At 40.6% G+C, this 21139-nt stretch overlaps 1 protein-coding gene across 1 annotated transcript; it reads left to right on the top strand.

The window, feature by feature from the left end:
- Positions 1-2968: 2968 nt before the first annotated feature.
- Positions 2969-19257, top strand: LOC124017018 (sushi, von Willebrand factor type A, EGF and pentraxin domain-containing protein 1-like). Its single transcript, XM_046332357.1, has 26 exons — positions 2969-3195; positions 3374-3559; positions 3702-3801; positions 4673-4743; positions 4944-5129; positions 5384-5470; positions 5638-5724; positions 5798-5848; positions 5948-5989; positions 6229-6274; positions 6963-7018; positions 13527-13712; positions 13855-13954; positions 14994-15064; positions 15269-15454; positions 15703-15786; positions 16007-16090; positions 16305-16388; positions 16556-16639; positions 16822-16905; positions 17073-17156; positions 17230-17280; positions 17380-17421; positions 17664-17712; positions 18400-18481; positions 18679-19257. Exons 1-25 carry the CDS (start codon positions 3132-3134, stop codon positions 18461-18463), a joined length of 2229 nt encoding a protein of 742 aa, XP_046188313.1. The 5' UTR covers positions 2969-3131; the 3' UTR covers positions 18464-18481; positions 18679-19257.
- Positions 19258-21139: the final 1882 nt, after the last annotated feature.

Raw genomic sequence — 21139 nt, 5'->3', positions numbered from 1 at the left:
CCCTAATTTCGTCCACCTTGTTATCTAGAAATTGTACATTGGCGAGTTACAGTGGTAATTTTCATCATAGGTACACTTCAACTATGACAGATAAAATGAGTAGGATCACATTGTAGGATTTTTTATGAATTTATTTGCAAATTATGGTGGAAAATAAGTATTTGGTCAATAACAAAAGTTTATCTCAGTACTTTGTTATTTACCCATTGTTGGCAATGACAGTGGTCAAACGTTTTCTGAAAGTCTTCACAAGATTTTCACACACTGTTGCTGGTATTTTGACCCATTCCTCCATGCAGATCTCCTCCAGAGCAGTGATGTTTTGGGACTGCTGCTGGGCAACACAGACTTTCAACTCCCTCCAAAGATTTTCCATGGTGTTGAGATCTGGAGACTTGCTAGGCCACTCCAGGACCTTCAAGCCACTCCTTCGTTGCCCGTGCGGTGTGCTTGGCATCATTGTCATGCTGAAAGACCCAGCCACGTTTCATCTTCAATGCCCTTGCTGATGGAAGGAGGTTTTCACTCAAAATCTCACGATACATGGCCCCATTCATTCTTTCCTTTACATGGATCAATCATCCTGGTCCCTTTGCAGAAAAACAGCCCCAAAGCATGATGTTTCCACCCCCATACTTCACAGTAGGTATGGTGTTCTTTGGATGCAACTCAGCATTCTTTGTCCTCCAAACACGACGAGTTGAGTTTTTACTAAAAAGTTATATTTTGGTTTCATCCGACCATATGACATTCTCCCAATCTTCTTCTGGATCATCCAAATGCTCTCTACCAAACTTCAGACGGGCCTGGACATGCACTGGCTTAGGCAGGGGGACTCGTCTGGCACTGCAGGATTTGAGTCCCTGGCGGCGTAGTGTGTTACTGATGGTCGGATTTGTTACTTTGGTCCCAGCTCTCTGCAGGTCATTCACTAGGTCCCCCCGTGTGGTTCTGGGATTTTTGCTTATTGTTCTTGTGATTATTTTGACCACACGGGGTGAGATCTTGCGTGGAGCCCCAGATCGAGGGAGATTATCTATGGTCTTGTATATCTTCCATTTCCTAATAATTTCTCCCACAGTTGATTTCTTCAAACCAAACTGCTTACCTATTGATTCAGTCTTCCCAGCCTGGTGCAGGTCTACAATTTTGTTTCTGGTGTCCTTTGACAGCTCTTTGGTCTTGGCCTTAGTGTAGTTTGGAGTGTGACTGTTTGAGGTTGTGGACAGGTGTCTTTTATACTGATAACAAGTTCAAACAGGTGTCATTAATAAAGGTAACGAGTGGAGGACAGAGGAGCATCTTAAAGAAGAAGTTACAGGTCTGTGAGAGCCATAAATCTTGCTTGTTTGTAGGTGACCAAATACTTATTTTCCACCATAAATTGCAAATACATTCATTAAAAATCCTACAATGTGATTTTCAGGATTTTTTTTCTCATTTTGTCATAGTTGAAGTTGAAGTGTACCTATGATGAAAATTACAGGCCTCTCTCATCTTTTTAAGTGGGATAACGTGCACAATTGGTGGCTGACTAAATACTTTTTTGTCCCACTGTATATGCTCGGAAGCGGTGGATGGTGTGCTCGCCTTCTGAGTCTGACCAGTAGGCCGCTCTGTCTGCCTCTCCTGCGGCGACAGCGGTGTTTTGGGTCGGCCTCTGGGAGAAGATCGCATGTCCAGGGTGGAGGTCCGAACAAAGAATCCGCTTCGGGAAAGACGTATTCCTGGTCATAATGATGGTAAGTTGACATCGCTTTTATATCCAATAGTTCTTCCCGCCTGTATGTATTAACACTTGAGATTTTCTGGCTAACAATTTAAGGAATAATACATTATAAAACAAATAACTGCATAGTTTTCTAAGGACCTGAAGAGAGGCGAACATCTCTGTCGGCGCCATCTTGTTATGCGTCTGTTCCGATTAAATGTTTGACTCTGCGTCCCTGTTTCTCAACTCCAGCGTCGGTCCTTACATGTTTGTGATCTAGGCAGGCTACTGCTTGGGAAGGTCAGCCACTCAGAAGTACGAGATGGGGAGGGGTGTGGGGGAGGTTGACCTCAGGTCTCCCCACTGGAAGCCCAAGGTAGGGGGAGCGTGAGAATCTATCAAATAGTGCACCTTTAACTTCGTACAGTACAAATGCAATTAGTAAAATCAGTCACACTACGAAATGCTACCAAATAAACCACAATTCATTCATAATACTGTAAATAGAGCCATACCAGCTAGAACCTCCACTGCTGTCAGGGATATTTATTCTGTAGACAATCTACTTACCATGGCAACGGTGCTGTTTTGGAGACATCTCCACCAGTTTAGGGAAGGATACGCCCTAGAAGATTTCTCCAACTGTGGAAAAAAGCTCAGCTATCCCTATGCAGGAAATGGAAGATTTTTTCCAATGAATTCCTGTCACTCAGAATGGAAGTCTGTATATTTGTTCCCATGCCCTTATTTTGGATTATACAAGAACCATACCAACGTAGCCTTATGTTCATTCATGAGCAAATGATAAGAGGATTGTGCGCTCGGATACTGGAGTGGAAGCAGGAGTCCGTGCTCGAGTCCCTTGAGATGATGTCCTCTGAACACGCCGCCACTGTATAAAATCATTGTCCAGTCAACACATGAACGAACTACCATCAATAAAATAAAATAAATGAGTTTTTTGTTTCATTTTTAAAGCGTTTGAGGTTCTTCATGTAATGAAAAGCTTTATATAAAATACATATATTATCATTATTAATGACCATTGTAATATGTAAAATATAGAACATAGAGCGTATGGGGATTTTAACAAAGCTTGCCCAAATCCCTAACATTACCCTAACCATAACCAATATGCTAACTTTATTCCCAATCCTACCCTTAAATGAAGACCAACCACGATATTGGTGTGTATTGACTTTGTGTCTGTGGTAACTACTGGAAACACCGTTTTCGATGAAGTGCTACAGTGTTGCAGGAAAGTGAAAATATCTTCAAGCGACAGTTGAAGTCGTCCATGTACTGGTTGGTACTGATTAAACAGCCAGCTAGATAGTGCCAACAAGATCAGAGTACTTGTTAGATCGAGAGACCGACTTGTCTTCAGATAAAATCAACTTTAAAAAGGACAGCCAGTATAATGTTTTATTCAAATGCATGGACTAAGTGCTTGATATGCCTTATCTTTTTAACAAGTGGAAATGGTGAGTACGTTTCTAGTCATGGTAACTTTGCTGTACAGTAACCGTTTGCTAGCTAACGTTTATAAAAGTTATAGCTTCATGTTTTGGTTACAAATAGACACTTTGCTAATTTGAGCTGGCCAACGTAACTCTCATTGTGTGTGGAGTTGATATATTCTACTATATCATGTCCTCATAGCCGAGTGTTCCAAACCTCAAGTAGAGGGAAATGTTGTTCTAACGAATGATGCGCTATTATTGAACGATTTTCCGGAGGGGGAGGAAGCCACTTTTGAGTGTGCCAACGGCTACTTGAAAGAGCAAGGATCTGAAAGAATCACCTGCACCAGTGGAAAGTGGAGCACGCTCGAATTAACCTGCAAAAGTATGCGTAAAAATAGTAGCATTTTTCTCAGTTTTTCTGTAAAGTGCGATTTTTATTGCGTGTTTACTGTTATTTGATTTATTTACTGTTGTTTGATTGTTTGTTGTTGGCGTTAACTTGGCTCGATGATTATTCATTTCAGAGAAGGACTGTGGTGCCCCCAGGAAGATACCACATTTGACATATGAGTTAAAGGAAGGCACGCTTTTTGGTGCATCAGCAAGAGCAATCTGTGATAAAGGGTGAGTATGCTTCATCATGTATCTAATGTATCATCAGAGTATGTTAGAATTATTTTGGCAAAAGATTCAACGCCAGACAACCACCCCACCAACCACCTCCAATAATGTATGTATAAACTAGATGACTGATAAGGGGTACTGTGTTGAAGCCACCGTGCCTCCATTGGCCTCATGGTGAAATCCCTGAGCAGTTTCCTTCCTCTCCAGTGACTAAGTTAGGAAGGGTGCCTGTATTTTTGTTGTGACTGAGTGTATTGATACACAATTCAAAGTTTTACTAATCGACCAATAGGAGTCCTTCTTTGTGGTCTTTGTTGTTGAATCTGTGCTTGAAATTCACTGCTCAACTGAGGGACCTTACAGATATTTGAATGTGTGGGGTAGTCATTTAAAAATCATGTTAAACAATGTTATTGCACACAGAGTGAGTCCATGTAACTTATGTGACTTGTTAAGCACATTTTTAGTCCTGAACTTATTTAGGCTTGCCATAAGAAAAGGGTTGCATGCTTATTGTCTCAAGACTTTTCAGCTTTTAATTAATTTACAAACATTTCTAAAAACATAATTCCACTTGACATTATGGGGTATTGTGTGTAGATCAGTTACACAAAATCTCAATGTAATCCATTTTTTAAATTCAGTCTGTAGCACAACAAATATTGGAAAAGGTCAAGGGGTGTGAATACTTTCTGAAAGCACTGTACTGTAGAATTGCATTAATTCCTATGGAGGACTGCTCCTACTGGGGAGTGCATATATGGCCGACCGTAGGCTTCAAAACCTCTCAATAGCCAATAGATGGCATATGCAATCCAGGGTTTATATACATCATTGACCACCTCTCACATGCTCTCTCCTCCTCTTCTAGTTATCAACTTATGGGCCCAAGTTACAGGCAGTGTTATACCACAGGTTGGAGTGGAAGACCAAGATGTAAAGGTAAATCTCCCATATTTTCCATTGACACACTTGGACATGCATGACTCCCTGTCAAAGCATGACTCTCTGTCAAAGCATGACTCCCTGTCAAAGCATGACTCCTTGTCAAAATAAAGGTTAAATAAAATAAAAAATAAGGCATTGATCTTGTTTGAATGAAGACCACAAATATGATGCAACCATGTATGTGTCTTCCTCAGTGGTAACTTGTGATAAACCTCCTGAGATAATGCATGGCACGATCATAGAGAAGCCTGGCGAAGAGTTACCAGAGTATGGTGGTGTCATACAGTACTCCTGTAATGAAGGTTACACCCTCATTGGAAACAAATCAATTGAGTGCATTGAAGATGGTGAATACAACTCATTACCTCCTGAATGTAAAGGTATGGATTCCCTTATGTTTGATCAATTATCTGCCAACTGTTATGGGTTATATGCTTTACAGAGGATACATTATATATTATTGTTGTAGATCTGCCTTCACCTTACATCTAGACACTGCAGGCATGTGTCAGACTATGATAAGGAACATTGTCATTGATCTTCCTTCTGTAAATCCCTGTCAGTGTCCTATGTAACAGTGGTGTACACTTGAAGGTGCCATACTGAATAATCATTGTACATTTCTATTTCATAGATGTCAATGACATTCTTTTGAAACCAACAACTATATCAACATCATCAACAACAACAACAACATCGACTGTTCCACCCACAATACGAGGTAGAGGAAATCCAAGTAAATCTATCCCCGTGTAATCAAGGGCTTGATAATTCATTGAATTTGGTATTTGCAGTTTCAGGGAGTAACAGTGGTGTACACTAATTACAAATGAAAGCACTGCATGGAGGTGCAATACTGAATAATAATTGTACATTTCTATTTCATAGATGTCAATGACATTCTTTTGAAACCAACAATTATATCAACAACATCAACAACAACAACAACATCGACTGTTCCACCCACAATACGAGGTAGAGGAAATCCAAGTAAATCTATCCCAGTGTAATCAAGGGCTTGTTTATTAATTTAATTTGAAATTTGCAGTTTCAGGGAGGAATAATGGCGTTGGGGAACATGACACCAATGCAGCTACTGGTGAGTTAAGTTGATTCAAGTGATTATTATTAGATTATTATTTTGTAGTATATTTTTCTAGCTCATATTTGAACAAATAAAACTGAATCTCTCTTTCAGAGAATGCAGCAGTTGTGGGAAGTGGGATTGGCACTGTCATAGGTAAGAATTCCATAATATGTTCTTACTAAACTGGATACTTTGTTTTATACTGTACTGGGGAAACATTCCCTTCTGTAGCCCATCAGGAATTTCCTCCACATTACTTGATTTGTTACACTAGTAAGCCTAGTTAAACTGCCTACTTTCACATTTTACCATGTTTATCACACTTGTGTTACACTTTCTCTTCACCACTTGAAGATCATACAGTGGACTCATGATTGATAACTTGTCTTTAGCAGTTACACTTATTGTTCTGATCACACGGTATTGTAAGAGGAAAGGGTGAGAACCTACATTTAATAATTTATCTTTTTAGAAAATAGTCCATGATTAAGCACGATTTCACCTACAACTAAATCACAGATTATATTTTCCTCTTACTAACTATACTGTATGTGCATTAACCACAGCTTCTGGCAACTGACTTACACCGTCATTAAATAAATAAAAATATTTGGATAAACTAGCTATACGGTTGGCCAATTAATTGACCCTAAACAATATTTGTTAACAAAACTTTATTTACATAACCCATCAACTAACATTCAGTCTGGCCATGGGCATTTATATTGTATTTATGTATTCCCTACAGTATCTGTGATTTGCATGATCAAACTTTTTGCTGGTTACTTTTTCCTGTTTTGCCCAAAAAATTACATTTTTCCTGCAGTGTGTTGAAAAATCAAGGAAGTAAGGAAATCTTTGGCAAAGGCACTCTCGGACAGATATTGGCTTTGAAAAAGAGAATAGAGTATGTTGTTCTAAAGGGAGGTGGGGTAGTAGGCTAGGCTATACACAGTGCTGAGCTGACCAGCTTTCTAACTGCCTACCACACTGGAACACACAAACTACCCAACTAAAACACTGCTAAAATACTGAGATTGGCATGCAGAATATATTTCTTTACTGCACTATTATATGTAAACATGGTAATCCTGACAAACTGTCATTGTTTGAAAATGATACATAGCTCGTACCAGTTTGGAGAAGACCGAAGTCGAACAGAAGAATTATTACAATTTCAAAATAACTAAGTTGAATGCCTACCCAAGGTACCTACAGTTCATACATATCATTATATTAAAACCATTATTCAAAAATATGTTCACCATCTTTTAACCAAAGTCCCACTCATATGACTATACGGTTTGTGTTAGTCTTTGAGCTTGAGTAATCTAAATAGTGACACTATTGTTAAAACTGCTCCGCTGAGTCAATGCTTTGTCTAAAATGTCTCATTTCTTTCCAGGGCTAGGACTGCACCTATCTGCTAGTCTGCATCTGTAGCCTTGAAAAGTAGTTCCAGCGGATTGTTTCTCTTTTATTAAGTTGTTTTTGAAAGTCAGTTCAGCGGAAATGTTTTCACCCAATGTTTGAAAACCGGTATTGAAATATATTTTTGCTCTATTTATATACAAAACTGAAATATACGTAATTGTCTTTTCAACTGCCATATTTGACTACAGGCTGCTAGCTTGATCTGTTGTGTGGGCAAAAGCCTCTGTAATGAGATTAGTGCACTAAACAAAATGTATGATTGAGGAAATTCCCAGGCTGATAATCACTGACCATTTCTAAATGTGTGCTTACTGATCGTGGCTCACAGGAAAATAACAGTATGAGACAGTTTCCTGAACCCAGGCTAAGCCTACAGCACTGTATTCCTTTTCAAGTAGGCTTAATCTGGGTCCAGGAAACCAGCTCTTCATGTTATTTTCCTGCAGTCCCAAATGTCACAAAATAACGTCAATCTTATTTACTTAGAGGTTTTGTACTTAGATTTTATAGTGTGTATTTTGTGATTTAAGAAATCAAATAATTTTCATGATAACTGCCTTTTCTCATTCTTTGAGACACATTTGTAAATATGTGTAACGAATGTCGTCGGGAGAAAGAGAGAAGGACCAAAGCGCAGCGTGGTAAATGTTCATAATTTTAATTAAAGAAAGCACTGAACACTGAGTCAATACAAAAATAACAGAACGAACGAAACGAAACAGTCCTGTCTGGTGACGTACACACGTAACACAAAGACAGAAAATAAACACCCACAAAACACAGGTGGAAAAAGGCTACCTAAGTAAGATTCTAGGCCGAACACAGAAACCAAACATAGAAAAACAAACAGACTGCCCACCCCAACTCACGCCCTGATCATATAAACAAAGACAAAACAAAGCAACTAAGGTCAGAACGTGACAATATGAAAGTATGTACATTGTCTAATATTCATGGTAGGGTAGGTAAATGTGATCTGCTACAGTTACTATACTATATCCCAGAAATGTTCCTTTGCACAAAAAGCTTATTTCTCTCCAATGTTGTGCATAAATTAGGTTACATCTAGGGTTGCCAACTTTTTTACTACCAAATAAGGGACGATGCCCACTCTAGCCCGGCCGATATGAGGAGCTGGAATGTACTGCACCGGGCTATGCACATGCACCAGGGACACCGTGCGCTCCACGCATAACACGGTGCCTGGCTGGTCCCTCTCTGTCCCTCTCTGTTATCCCCCCCCCCCCCCCCCCCAATACATTTTAGGGGCTGCCTCTCGGGCTTCCTTGCCAGCCATGTTCCCTCGTATCGCTGGCTCCTCTCTCCGGCTGCCTTTTTACTACCAAATAAGGGACAAAAGGTGGCGTGCCAGTGCACAGTGCCACGGCGGTATGGGTATGGTGTCGTGTGAATGAATATACACTGTATATTCATATTCTTATTCAATTGGAAAGGCAACACATTTATATATTCCATTTAGCCTATAGATTTACTAAAACTGTATCATTATGTAAACTTATATGAATAAACCTCAAAATAAATTATCAAAGAAATCACAATTTGGACCTTTACAGCAACAACAAAAAAACTTTTCAAATGCAAAAGAGGAAAGAGGGGCATGAGTCACTCACCAAGTCTACATATTTTTTGCTGCTCTTGACTGATTCAAGCAGTCCTTTCTCCTCTTGCATAGCCAGAGAGAAGTCATTACATGACAAGTCACAGTTCCCAAAAACGATTGTGCTATTTTCGCAAATGCTTTTGTTAAATCATCCCCCGTTTGGCGAAGTTGCCTGTCTTTGTTAGGAAGAAATAGTCTTCACACAGTTCACAACAAGCCAGGCGGCCCAAACTGCGGCATATACCCTGACTCTATTGCACAGAACGCAAGAGAAGTGACACAATTTCCCTAGTTAAAAGAAATTCATGTTAGCAGGCAATATTAACTAAATATGCAGGTTTAAAAATATTTACTTGTGTATTGATTTTAAAAAAGGCGTTGATGTTTATGGTTAGGTACACATTGGTGCAACAACAGTGCTTTTTCTGAAATGCGCTTGTTAAATCACCTGTTTGGCGAAGCAGGCTATGATTCAAAGATAAATTAACAGGCACCGCATTGATTATATGCAAAGCAGGACAAGCTAGATAAACTAGTAATATCATCAACCATGTGTAGTTAACTAGTGATTATGTTAAGATGGATTATTTTTAATGCTAGCTAGCACCTTACCTTGGCTCCTTGCTGCACTCGCATAACAAGTAGTCAGCCTGCCACTCCTCGTGGAGTGCAATGTAATCGGCCATGATCGGTGTCCAAAAATGCAGATTACGATTGTTATGAAAACTTAAAATCGTCCATGATTAATCGGCCATTCCGATTAATCGGTCGACCTTTAGTCTGCGCATGCTCTTAAAGATGCGGCTCGGGATGCCGTCTGGGCCGGCAGCCTTGCGAGGGTTAACACGTTTAAATGTTTTACTCACTTTGGCCAAGGAAAAGGAGAGCCCACAGGCTTTGGTACCGGGCCATGTCAGTGGCACTGTATTGTCCTCAAAGTGAGCAAAGAAGTTGTTTAATTTATCTGGGAGCAAGAGATCGGTATCCGCAACGGGGCTGGTTTTCTTTTTGTAATCCGTGATTGACTGTAGACACTGCCACATACGTTTGAGCCGTTGAATTGCGACTCTACTTTGTCTCTATACTGATTGCTTGATTGCCTTGCGGAGGGAATAGCTGCACTGTTTGTATTCGGTCGGTCGTGTTTCCGGTCGCCTTGCCATGATTAAGAGTGAGGGTTTGCGCTTTCAGTTTCGCACAAATGCTGCCATCAATCCATGGTTTCTGGTTAGGGAAGGTTTTAATGTTCACAGGGTGAACGACATCTCCGATGCACTTGCTAACTAACTCGCTCACTGAGTCAGCGTATACAACAATGTTATTGTCTGAGGCTATCTGGAACATATCCCAGTCCACGTGATCGAAGCAATCTTGAAGCGTGGAATGCGATTGGTCAGACTAGTGTTGTATTGACCTGAGCACAGGCATTTTCTGTTTTAGTTTCTGTCTACAGGCTGGGAGCAACAAAATGGAGTCATGGTCAGATTTGCTGAAGGCAGGGTGGGCGAGGGCTTTGTTTGCGTCGCAGAAGTTCGAGTAGCAATGATCCAGAAAGCTACCAGCTCTTGTCGCGCATTCGATATGCTGATAGAATAAAGGAAGTATGGTTCTTAGGTTAGTTTTCTTAAAATCCCCAGCTACAATAAATGCAGCCTCAGGATGTGTGGTTTCCAGTTTACATAGATTCCAGTGAAGTTCTTTCAGGGCCTACGAGGGATCTCCTTGTGGGGGGTATACACGGCTGTGACTATAATCGAAGAGAATTCCCTGGAAGATAATGCAGTCAGCATTTGATTGTAAGGAATTCTAGGTTGGGTGAACAAAAAGGACTTGAGTTGCTGTATGTTGTTGTGATTACACCATGCGTCGTTAATCATAAGGCATACACCCTTCTTCTTACCATAGAGATATTTGTTTCTGTCGGCTCGACGCGTGAAGAATCCGGGTGGCTGTACTGACTCTGACAACATATCCCGAGTGAGCCATGTTTCCGTGAAACAGAGCATCTCTGATGTCTATCTGGAAGGCAACTCATGCCCTAATTTTGTCCACCTTGTTATCTAGAGATTGTACATTGGCAAGTTATATTCTCGGAAGCGGTGGGTGGTGTGCTCGCCTTCTGAGTCTGACCAGTAGGCCGCTCTGTCTGCCTCTCCTGTGGCGACAGCGGTGTTTTGGGTCGGCCTCTGGGATAAGATCGCATGTCCAGGGTGGAGGTCCGAACAAAGGATCCGCTTTGGGAAAGTCGTATTTCTGGTCATAATGATGGTAAGTTGACATCGCTTTTTTATCCAATAGTTCTTCCCGGCTGTATGTAATAACACTTGAGATTTTCTGGCTTACAATTTAAGGAATAATACATTATAAAACAAATAACTGCATAGTTTTCCAAGGACCTGAAGCGAGGCGACCATCTCTGTCGGCGCCATCTTGTTATGCGTCTGTTCCGATTAAATGTTTGACTCCGCGTCCCTGTTTCTCAACTCCAGCGTTGGTCCTTACAAGTTTGTGATCTAGGCAGGCTACTGCTTGGGAAGGTCAGCCACTCAGAAGTACGAGATGGGGAGGGGTGTGGGGGAGGTTGACCTCAGGTCTCCCCACTGGAAGCCCGAGGTAGGGGGAGCGTGAGAATCTATCAAATAGTGCACCTTTAACTTTGTACAGTACTAATGCAATTAGTAAAATCAGTCACACTACGAAATTCTACCAAATAAACCACAATTCATTCATAATACTGTAAATATATAGTTTCACTGACATATTGTTGCATTTTTTTCTGGTTTGTGCGAAAATCGTTAAGAATAATATAAAACCAGTGTGCACACCACCAAGGTGAATTGGTTTAGTCTTGACTCTTTGTTGACAGTGTTGAGGGATGGGTAATGTATTGATGCTTGAGTGCCAAATCAACACAAATTTGTTTCTATTTGTCTTTGTTACTTCTTTTTGTATATATTTTTATATTTATATAGTTTTAAATGTTAGGATTATTTATTTTTGTTGTTCCAAATGTCTGAATAAAAATTACAGTTAGTGCAGAATGGTGCTTTTTTTGTATGGGAGGGGCTGAAGGTTGGGTTCGCCCAGGGAGCCATACCAGCTAGAACCTCCACTGCTGTCAGGGATATTTATTCTGTAGACAATCTACTTACCATGGCAACGGTGCTGTTTTGGAGATCTCCACCTGTTTAGGGGAGGATACGCCCTAGAAGATTTCTCCAACTGTGGAAAAAAGCTCAGCTATTCCTATGCAGGAAATGGAAAATACGATATCACTATCGTTTGATAGAAGTCTGTATACTTGTTCCCATGCCCTTATTTTGAATTATACAAGAACCATACCAATGTAGTCTTATGTTCATGCATGAGCAAATGATAAGGAGGACTGTGCGCTCGGATGCTGAAGTGGAAGCAGGAGTCCGTGCTCGCCGCCACCGTATAAGATCATTGTCCAGCCAACACGTGAACGAACTACCATCAATAAATGAGTTTTTTGTTTCGTTTTTAAAGTGTTTGAGGATCTTCATGTAATGAAAAGCTTTATATAAAATACATATATTATTATTATGAATGACCATTGTAATATGTGAAATATATAACATAGAGCATATGGGGATTTTAACAAAGCCTGCCCAAATACCTGACCTCTATCTATCCTGTGCAGTTTCAAGCGCATGGAGCGTAATAAGACACGTTGACAGATCAAGTGCATCATTTATCTTCAGTTGAGCCAATCGAAACTCAAACTTGTCCACAGGTCACAAGACAGGGGAGGATAGAAACTATTCAGTGATGTGGTCAGTTAACTCATAGCTTTCTCCGATTTAGTCAAAATTACATTAACTCCATTTCCCCTTCTATGTATTCTCAACTAGGCCTGCTTCAGAAACATATCAGAATCATTATTTATTCAGGATTAATTATAATACTGTATTATTAGGTTATTATGGAGTAGCTCTGGGTTACTCTGCGCATGGTGTTACGGGCGTCACAATTTAACACTGCCAAAAGTCAGCCACCATATCTTCTTAAAATGTGATTTATAACATTAACCTAACCTTAACCAATATGCTAACCCTATTCCTAATCCCACCCTTAAATGAAGACCAAAAAGCACATTTTTGTCTTAATAATTATTTTAACGGTATGGTTGTGTATTGACTTTGTGGCTGTGGTAACTACTGAAACAACGTTTTAGGTGAAGTGCTACAGTGTTGCTATGGTTGCTGGAAAGTGAAAATATCTTCAAGCCACAGTTGAAGTCGTCCATGTACTGGTTGGTACTGATTAAACAGCCAGCTAGATAGTGCCAACAAGATCAGAGAGAACTTGTTAGATCGAGAGACCGACTTGTCTTCACATAAAATCAACTTTAAAAAGGACAGCCAGTATAATGTTTTATTCAAATGCATGGACTAAGTGCTTGATATGCCTTATCTTTTTAACAAGTGGAAATGGTGAGTACGTTTCTAGTCATGGTAACTTTGCTGTACAGTAACCGTTTGCTAGCTAACGTTTATACAAGTTATAGCTTAATGTTTTGGTTACAAATAGACACTTTGCTAATTTGAGCTGGCCAACGTAACTCTCATTGTGTGTGGAGTTGACATATTCTACTATATCATGTCCTCACAGCCGAGTGTCCCAAACCTCAAGTAGAGGGAAATGTTGTTCTAACGAATGATGCGCTATTAATTGACGATTTTCCGGAGGGGGAGGAAGCCACTTTTGAGTGTGCCAACGGCTACTTGAAAGAGCAAGGATCTGAAAGAATCACCTGCACGAGTGGAAAGTGGAGCACGCTCGAATTAACCTGCAAAAGTATGCGGCAAAATAGTAGCATTTTTCTCAGTTTTTCTGTAAAGTGCGATTTTTATTGCGTGTTTACTGTTATTTGATTTATTTACTGTTGTTTGATTGTTTGTTGTTGGCGTTAACTTGGCTCGATGATTATTCATTTCAGAGAAGGACTGTGGTGCCCCCAGGAAGATGCCACATTTGACGTATGAGTTTAAGGAAGGCACGCTTTTTGGTGCATCAGCAAGAGCAATCTGTGATAAAGGGTGAGTATGCTTCATCATGTATCTAATGTATCATCAGAGTATGTTAGAATTATTTTGCCAAAAGATTCAATGCCAGACAACCACCCCACCAACCACCTCCAATAATGTATATATAAACTAGATGACTGATAAGGGGTCCTGTGTTGAAGCCACCGTGCCTCCATCTTGGCACTCCCCCACTGCTGTAAGACATATTTTGGAAGCTATAGAAATTAATTTATTAAAGATGAACTGAAACATTTTAGTATGTTAAGGCAATTTTGATAACCAAATGTGATAAAGAAGCATGTTCCTACCCTTAAAACTGCTGAAAAAATGTTTTAAAATCACAATTGGCCTCATGGTGAAATCCCTGAGCAGTTTCCTTCCTCTCCAGTGACTAAGTTAGGAAGGGTGCCTGTATTTTTGTTGTGACTGTGTGTATTGATACACAATTCAAAGTTTTACTAATCGACCAATAGGAGCCCTTCTTTGTGGTCTTAGTTGTTGAATCTGTGCTTGAAATTCACTGCTCGACTGAGGGACCTTACAGATATTTGAATGTGTGGGGTAGTCATTTAAAAATCATGTTAAACACTGTTATTGCACACAGAGTGAGTCCATGCAACTTATGTAACTTGCTAAGCACATTTTTAATCCTGAAATTATTTAGGCTTGCCATAAGAAAAGGGTTGCATGCTTATTGTCTCAATAATTTTCAGCTTTTAATTAATTTACAAACATTTCTAAAAACATAATTCCACTTGACATTATGGGGTATTGTGTGTAGATCAGTGACACAAAATCTCAATGAAATCCATTTTTAAATTCCGGCTGTAGCACAACAAATATTGGAAAATGTCAAGGGGTGTGAATACTTTCTGAAAGCACTGTACTGTAGAATTGCATTCATTCCTATGGAGGACTGCTCCTACTGGGGAGTGCAAATATGGCCGACCGTAGGCTTCAAAACCTCTCAATAGCCAATAGATGGCATAAGCAATTCAGGGTTTATATACATCATTGACCACCTCTCACATGCTCTCTCCTCCTCTTCTAGTTATCAACTTATGGGCCCAAGTTACAGGCAGTGTTATGCCACAGGTTGGAGTGGAAGACCAGGATGTAAAGGTAAATCTCCCATATTTTCCATTGACACACTTGGACATCTATGCATGACTCCCTGTCAAAGTATGACTCCCTGTCAAAGCATGACTCCCTGTCAAAGCATGACTCCTTGTCAAAATAAAGATTAAATAAAATAAAAAATAAGGCATTGAACTTGTTTGAATAAAGACCACAAATATGATGTAACCATGTATGTGTCTTCCTCAGTGGTAACTTGCGATAAACCTCCTGAGATAATGCATGGCACGATCATAGAGAAGCCTGGCAAAGAGTTACCAGAGTATGGTGGTGTCATACAGTACTCCTGTAATGAAGGTTACACCCTCATTGGAAACAAATCAATTGAGTGCATTGAAGATGGTGAATACAACTCATTACCTCCTGAATGTAAAGGTATGGATTCCATTTATGTTTGATCAATTATCTGTTATGGATTATATGCTTTACAGAGGATACATTATATATTATTGTTGTAGATCTGCCTTCACCCTACATCTAGACACTGCAGGCATGTGTCAGACTATGATAAGGAACATTGTCATTGATCTTCCTTCTGTAAATCCCTGTCAGTGTCATATGTAACAGTGGTGTACACTTGAAGGTGCCATACTGAATAATCATTGTACATTTCTATTTCATAGATGTCAATGACATTCTTTTGAAACCAACAACTATATCAACATCATCAATAACAACAACATCGACTGTTCTACCCACAATACGAGGTAGAGGAAATCCAAGTAAATCTATCCCAGTGTAATCAAGGGCTTGATAATTACATTTACATTTAAGTCATTTAGCAGACGCTCTTATCCAGAGCGACTATAATTCATTGAATTTGGTATTTGCAGTTTCAGGGAGTAACAGTGGTGTACACTAATTACAAATGAAAGCACTGCATGAAGGTGCCATACTGAATAATCATTGTACATTTCTGTTTCATAGATGTCAATGACATTCTTTTGAAACCAACAACTATATCAACATCATCAATAACAACAACATCGACTGTTCTACCCACAATACGAGGTAGAGGAAATCCAAGTAAATCTATCCCAGTGTAATCAAGGGCTTGATAATTACATTTAAGTCATTTAGCAGACGCTCTTATCCAGAGCGACTATAATTCATTGAATTTGGTATTTGCAGTTTCAGGGAGTAACAGTGGTGTACACTAATTACAAATGAAAGCACTGCATGGAGGTGCAATACTGAATAATCATTGTACATTTCTGTTTCATAGATGTCAATGACATTCTTTTGAAACCAACAACTATATCAACATCATCAATAACAACAACATCGACTTCTCTACCCACAATACGAGGTAGAGGAAATCCAAGTAAATCTATCCCAGTGTAATCAAGGGCTTGATAATTCATTGAATTTGGTATTTGCAGTTTCAGGGAGTAACAGTGGTGTACACTAATTACAAATGAAAGCACTGCATGGAGGTGCAATACTGAATAATCATTGTACATTTCTGTTTCATAGATGTCAATGACATTCTTTTGAAACCAACAACTATATCAACATCATCAATAACAACAACATCGACTTCTCTACCCACAATACGAGGTAGAGGAAATCCCCAAGGGCTTGATAATTCAAATCTATCCCAGTGTAATCAAGGGCTTGATAATTCATTGAATTTGTGTATTTGCAGTTTCAGGGAGTAACAGTGGTGTACACTAATTACAAATGAAAGCACTGCATGGAGGTGCAATACTGAATAATCATTGTACATTTCTGTTTCATAGATGTCAATGACATTCTTTTGAAACCAACAACTATATCAACATCATCAATAACAACAACATCGACTTCTCTACCCACAATACGAGGTAGAGGAAATCCAAGTAAATCTATCCCAGTGTAATCAAGGGCTTGATAATTCATTGAATTTGGTATTTGCAGTTTCAGGGAGTAACAGTGGTGTACACTAATTACAAATGAAAGCACTGCATGGAGGTGCAATACTGAATAATCATTGTACATTTCTGTTTCATAGATGTCAATGACATTCTTTTGAAACCAACAACTATATCAACATCATCAATAACAACAACATCGACTTCTCTACCCACAATACGAGGTAGAGGAAATCCAAGTAAATCTATCCCAGTGTAATCAAGGGCTTGATAATTCATTTAATTTGAAATTTTCAGTTTCAGGGAGGAATAATGGCGTTGGGGAACATGACACCAATGCAGCTACTGGTGAGTTAAGTTGATTCAAGTGATTATTATTAGATTATTATTTTGTAGTATATTTTTCTAGCTCATATTTGAACAAATAAAACTGAATCTCTCTTTCAGAGAATGCAGCAGTTGTGGGAAGTGGGATTGGCACTGTCATAGGTAAGAATTCCATAATATGTTCTTACTAAACTGGATACTTTGTTTTATACTGTACTGGGGAAACATTCCCTTCTGTAGCCCATCAGGAATTTCCTCCACATTACTTGATTTGTTACACTAGTAAGCCTAGTTAAACTGCCTACTTTCACATTTTACCATGTTTATCACATTTGTGTTACACTTTCTCTTCACCACTTGAAGATCATACAGTGGACTCATGATTGATAACTTGTCTTTTGCAGTTTCACTTATTGTTATTGTGCTGATCATACGGTATTGTAAGAGGAAAGGGTGAGAACCTACATTTAATAATTTATCTTTTTAGAAAATAGTCCATGATTAAGCACGATTTCACCTACAACTAAATCACAGATTATATTTTCCTCTTACTAACTATACTGTATGTGCATTAACCACAGCTTCTGGCAACTGACTTACACCGTCATTAAATCAAAAAAATTATTTGGATAAACTAGCTATACGGTTGTCCATTTAATTGACCTAAACAATATTTGTTAACAAAACTTTATTTACATAACCCATCAACTAACATTCAGTCTGGCCATGGGCATTTATTTTGTATTTATGTATTCCCTACAGTATCTGTGATTTGCATGATCAAACTTTTTGCTGGTTACTTTTCCCTGTTTTGGCCAAAAAATTACATTTTTCCTGCAGTGTGTTGAAAAATCAAGGAAGTAAGGAAATCCTTTGCAAAGGCACTCTCGGACAGATATTGGCTTTGAAAAAGAGAATAGAGTATGTTGTTCTAAAGGGAGGTGGGGTAGTAGGCTAGGCTATACACAGTGCTGAGCTGACCAGCTTTCTAACTGCCTACCACACTGGAACACACAAACTACCCAACTAAAACACTGCTAAAATACTGAGATTGGCATGCAGAATATATTTCTTTACTGCACTATTATATGTAAACATGGTAATCCTGACAAACTGTCATTGTTTGAAAATGATACATAGCTCGTACCAGTTTGGAGAAGAACGAAGTCGAACAGAGGAATTATTACAATTTCAAAATAACTAAGTTGAATGCCTACCCAAGGTACCTACAGTTCATACATATCATTATATTAAAACCATTATTCAAAAATATGTTCACCATCTTTTAACCAAAGTCTCACTCATATGACTATACGGTTTGTGTTAGTCTTTGAGCTTGAGTAATCTAAATAGTGACACTATTGTTAAAACTGCTCCGCTGAGTCAATGCTTTGTCTAAAATGTCTCATTTCTTTCCAGGGCTAGGACTGCACCTATCTGCTAGTCTGCATCTGTAGCCTTGAAAAATTGTGCCAGCGGATTGTTTCTCTTTTATTAAGTTGTTTTTGAAAGTCAGTTCAGCTGAAATGTTTTAACACAATGTTTGAAAACCGGCATTGAAACATTTTTTTTCTCTATTTATATACAAAACTGAAATATATGTAATTGTTTTTTCAACTGCCATATTTGACTACAGGCTGCTAGCTTGATCTGTTGTGTGGGCAGAAGCCCCTGTAATGAGATTAGTGCACTAAACAAAATGTATGATTGAGGAAATCCTCAGGCTGATAATCACTGACCATTTCTAAATGTGTGCTTACTGATCGTGGCTCACAGGAAAATAACAGTAAGAGACAATTTCCTGAACCCAGGTTAAGCCTACAGCACTGTATTCCTTTTCAAGTAGGCTTAATCTGGGTCCAGGAAACCAGCTCTTCATGTTATTTTCCTGCAGTCCCAAATGTCACAAAATAACGTCAATCTTATTTACTTAGAGGCTTTGTACTTAGATTTTATAGTGTGTATTTTGTGATTTAAGAAAACAAATAATTTTCATGACAACTGCCTTTTCTCATTCTTTGAGACACATTTGTAAATATGTGTAACGAATGTCGTCGGGAGAAAGAGAGAAGGACCAAAGCGCAGCGTGGTAAATGTTCATAATTTTAATTAAAGAAAGCACTGAACACTGAGTCAATACAAAAATAACAGAACGAACGAAACGAAACAGTCCTGTCTGGTGACGTACACACGTAACACAAAGACAGAAAATAAACACCCACAAAACACAGGTGGAAAAAGGCTACCTAAGTATGATTCTAGGCCGAACACAGAAACCAAACATAGAAAAACAAACAGACTGCCCACCCCAACTCACGCCCTGACCATATAAACAAAGACAAAACAAAGGAACCGATGTCAGAACGTGACAGTACCCCCCCCCCAAGGTGCGGACTCCGGCCGCATAACCTGAACCTATAGGGGAGGGTCTGGGCGGGCGCTGTCCGCGTTGGCGGCTCTGGCGCAGACCCCAATTCACCACAGTTTTTGTTCGCCTCTTCAACCGTGGCCTGTTACGAGCGGCGACCCTCTCCTCCGACCGGGGACCCTAGCCATGGGTCCTGAACGGACGGGAGATTCCGGCAGTGCCGGACAGGTGAGAGACTCCAGCAGCGGCGGACAGGCGGGAGACTCCGGCAGCTCCGGAGTGAAGGGCGATTCTGGCATCGCCTGGCTGGCTGACGGCTCTGGCGGCTCCTGGCTGACTGGCGGCTCCTGGCTGAATGGAGGCTCCTGGCTGGCTGGTGGGAGACTCCAGCAGCGGCGGACAGGCGGGAGACTCCGGCAACTCTGGAGTGAAGGGCGATTCTGGCATCGCCTGGCTGGCTGATGGCTCTGGCGGCTCCTGGCTGACTGGCGGCTCCTGGCTGACTGGCGGCTCCTGGCTGAATGGCGGCTCCTGGCTGAATGGCGGCTCCTGGATGGCTGGCGGGAGACTCTGGCGGCCCAGGACAGATGGGAGACTCTGGCGGCCCAGGACAGACTGGAGACTCTGGCGGCCCAGGACAGACGGGAGACTCTGGCGGCCCACGACAGACAGGAGATCCTGGCGGCCCACGACATTTACATTACATTTACATTTAAGTCATCTAGCAGACGCTCTTATCCAGAGCGACTTACAAATTGGTGCATTCACCTTATGACATCCAGTGGAACAGCCACTTTACAATAGTGCATCTAAATATTTTAAGGGGGGGGGGGGTGGGAAGGATTACTTTATCCTATCCTAAGTATTCCTTAAAGAGGTGGGGTTTCAGGTGTCTCCGGAAGGTGGTGATTGACTCCGCTGTCCTGGCGTCGTGAGGGAGTTTGTTCCACCATTGGGGAGCCAGAGCAGCGAACAGTTTTGACTGGGCTGAGCGGGAACTGTACTTCCTCAGTGGTAGGGAGGCGAGCAGGCCAGAGGTGGATGAACGCAGTGCCCTTATTTGGGTGTAGGGCCTGATCAGAGCCTGGAGGTACTGAGGTGCCGTTCCCCTCACAGCTCCGTAGGCAAGCACCATGGTCTTGTAGCGGATGCGAGCTTCAACTGGAAGCCAGTGGAGAGAGCGGAGGAGCGGGGTGACGTGAGAGAACTTGGGAAGGTTGAACACTAGACGGGCTGCGGCGTTCTGGATGAGTTGTAGGGGTTTAATGGCACAGGCAGGGAGCCCAGCCAACAGCGAGTTGCAGTAATCCAGACAGGAGATGACAAGTGCCTGGATTAGGACCTGCGCCGCTTCCTGTGTGAGGCAGGGTCGTACTCTGCGGATGTTGTAGAGCATGAACCTACAGGAACGGGCCACCGCCTTGATGTTAGTTGAGAACGACAGGGTGTTGTCCAGGATCACGCCAAGGTTCTTAGCGCTCTGGGAGGAGGACACAATGGAGTTGTCAACCG

The sequence above is a fragment of the Oncorhynchus gorbuscha genome, linkage group LG03 (assembly GCF_021184085.1).
Source record: "Oncorhynchus gorbuscha isolate QuinsamMale2020 ecotype Even-year linkage group LG03, OgorEven_v1.0, whole genome shotgun sequence".
Lineage (NCBI taxonomy): Eukaryota > Metazoa > Chordata > Actinopteri > Salmoniformes > Salmonidae > Oncorhynchus > Oncorhynchus gorbuscha.
The sequence above is the reverse complement of the archived record's forward strand: the minus strand, read 5'-3'. Positions and strand labels throughout refer to the sequence as shown.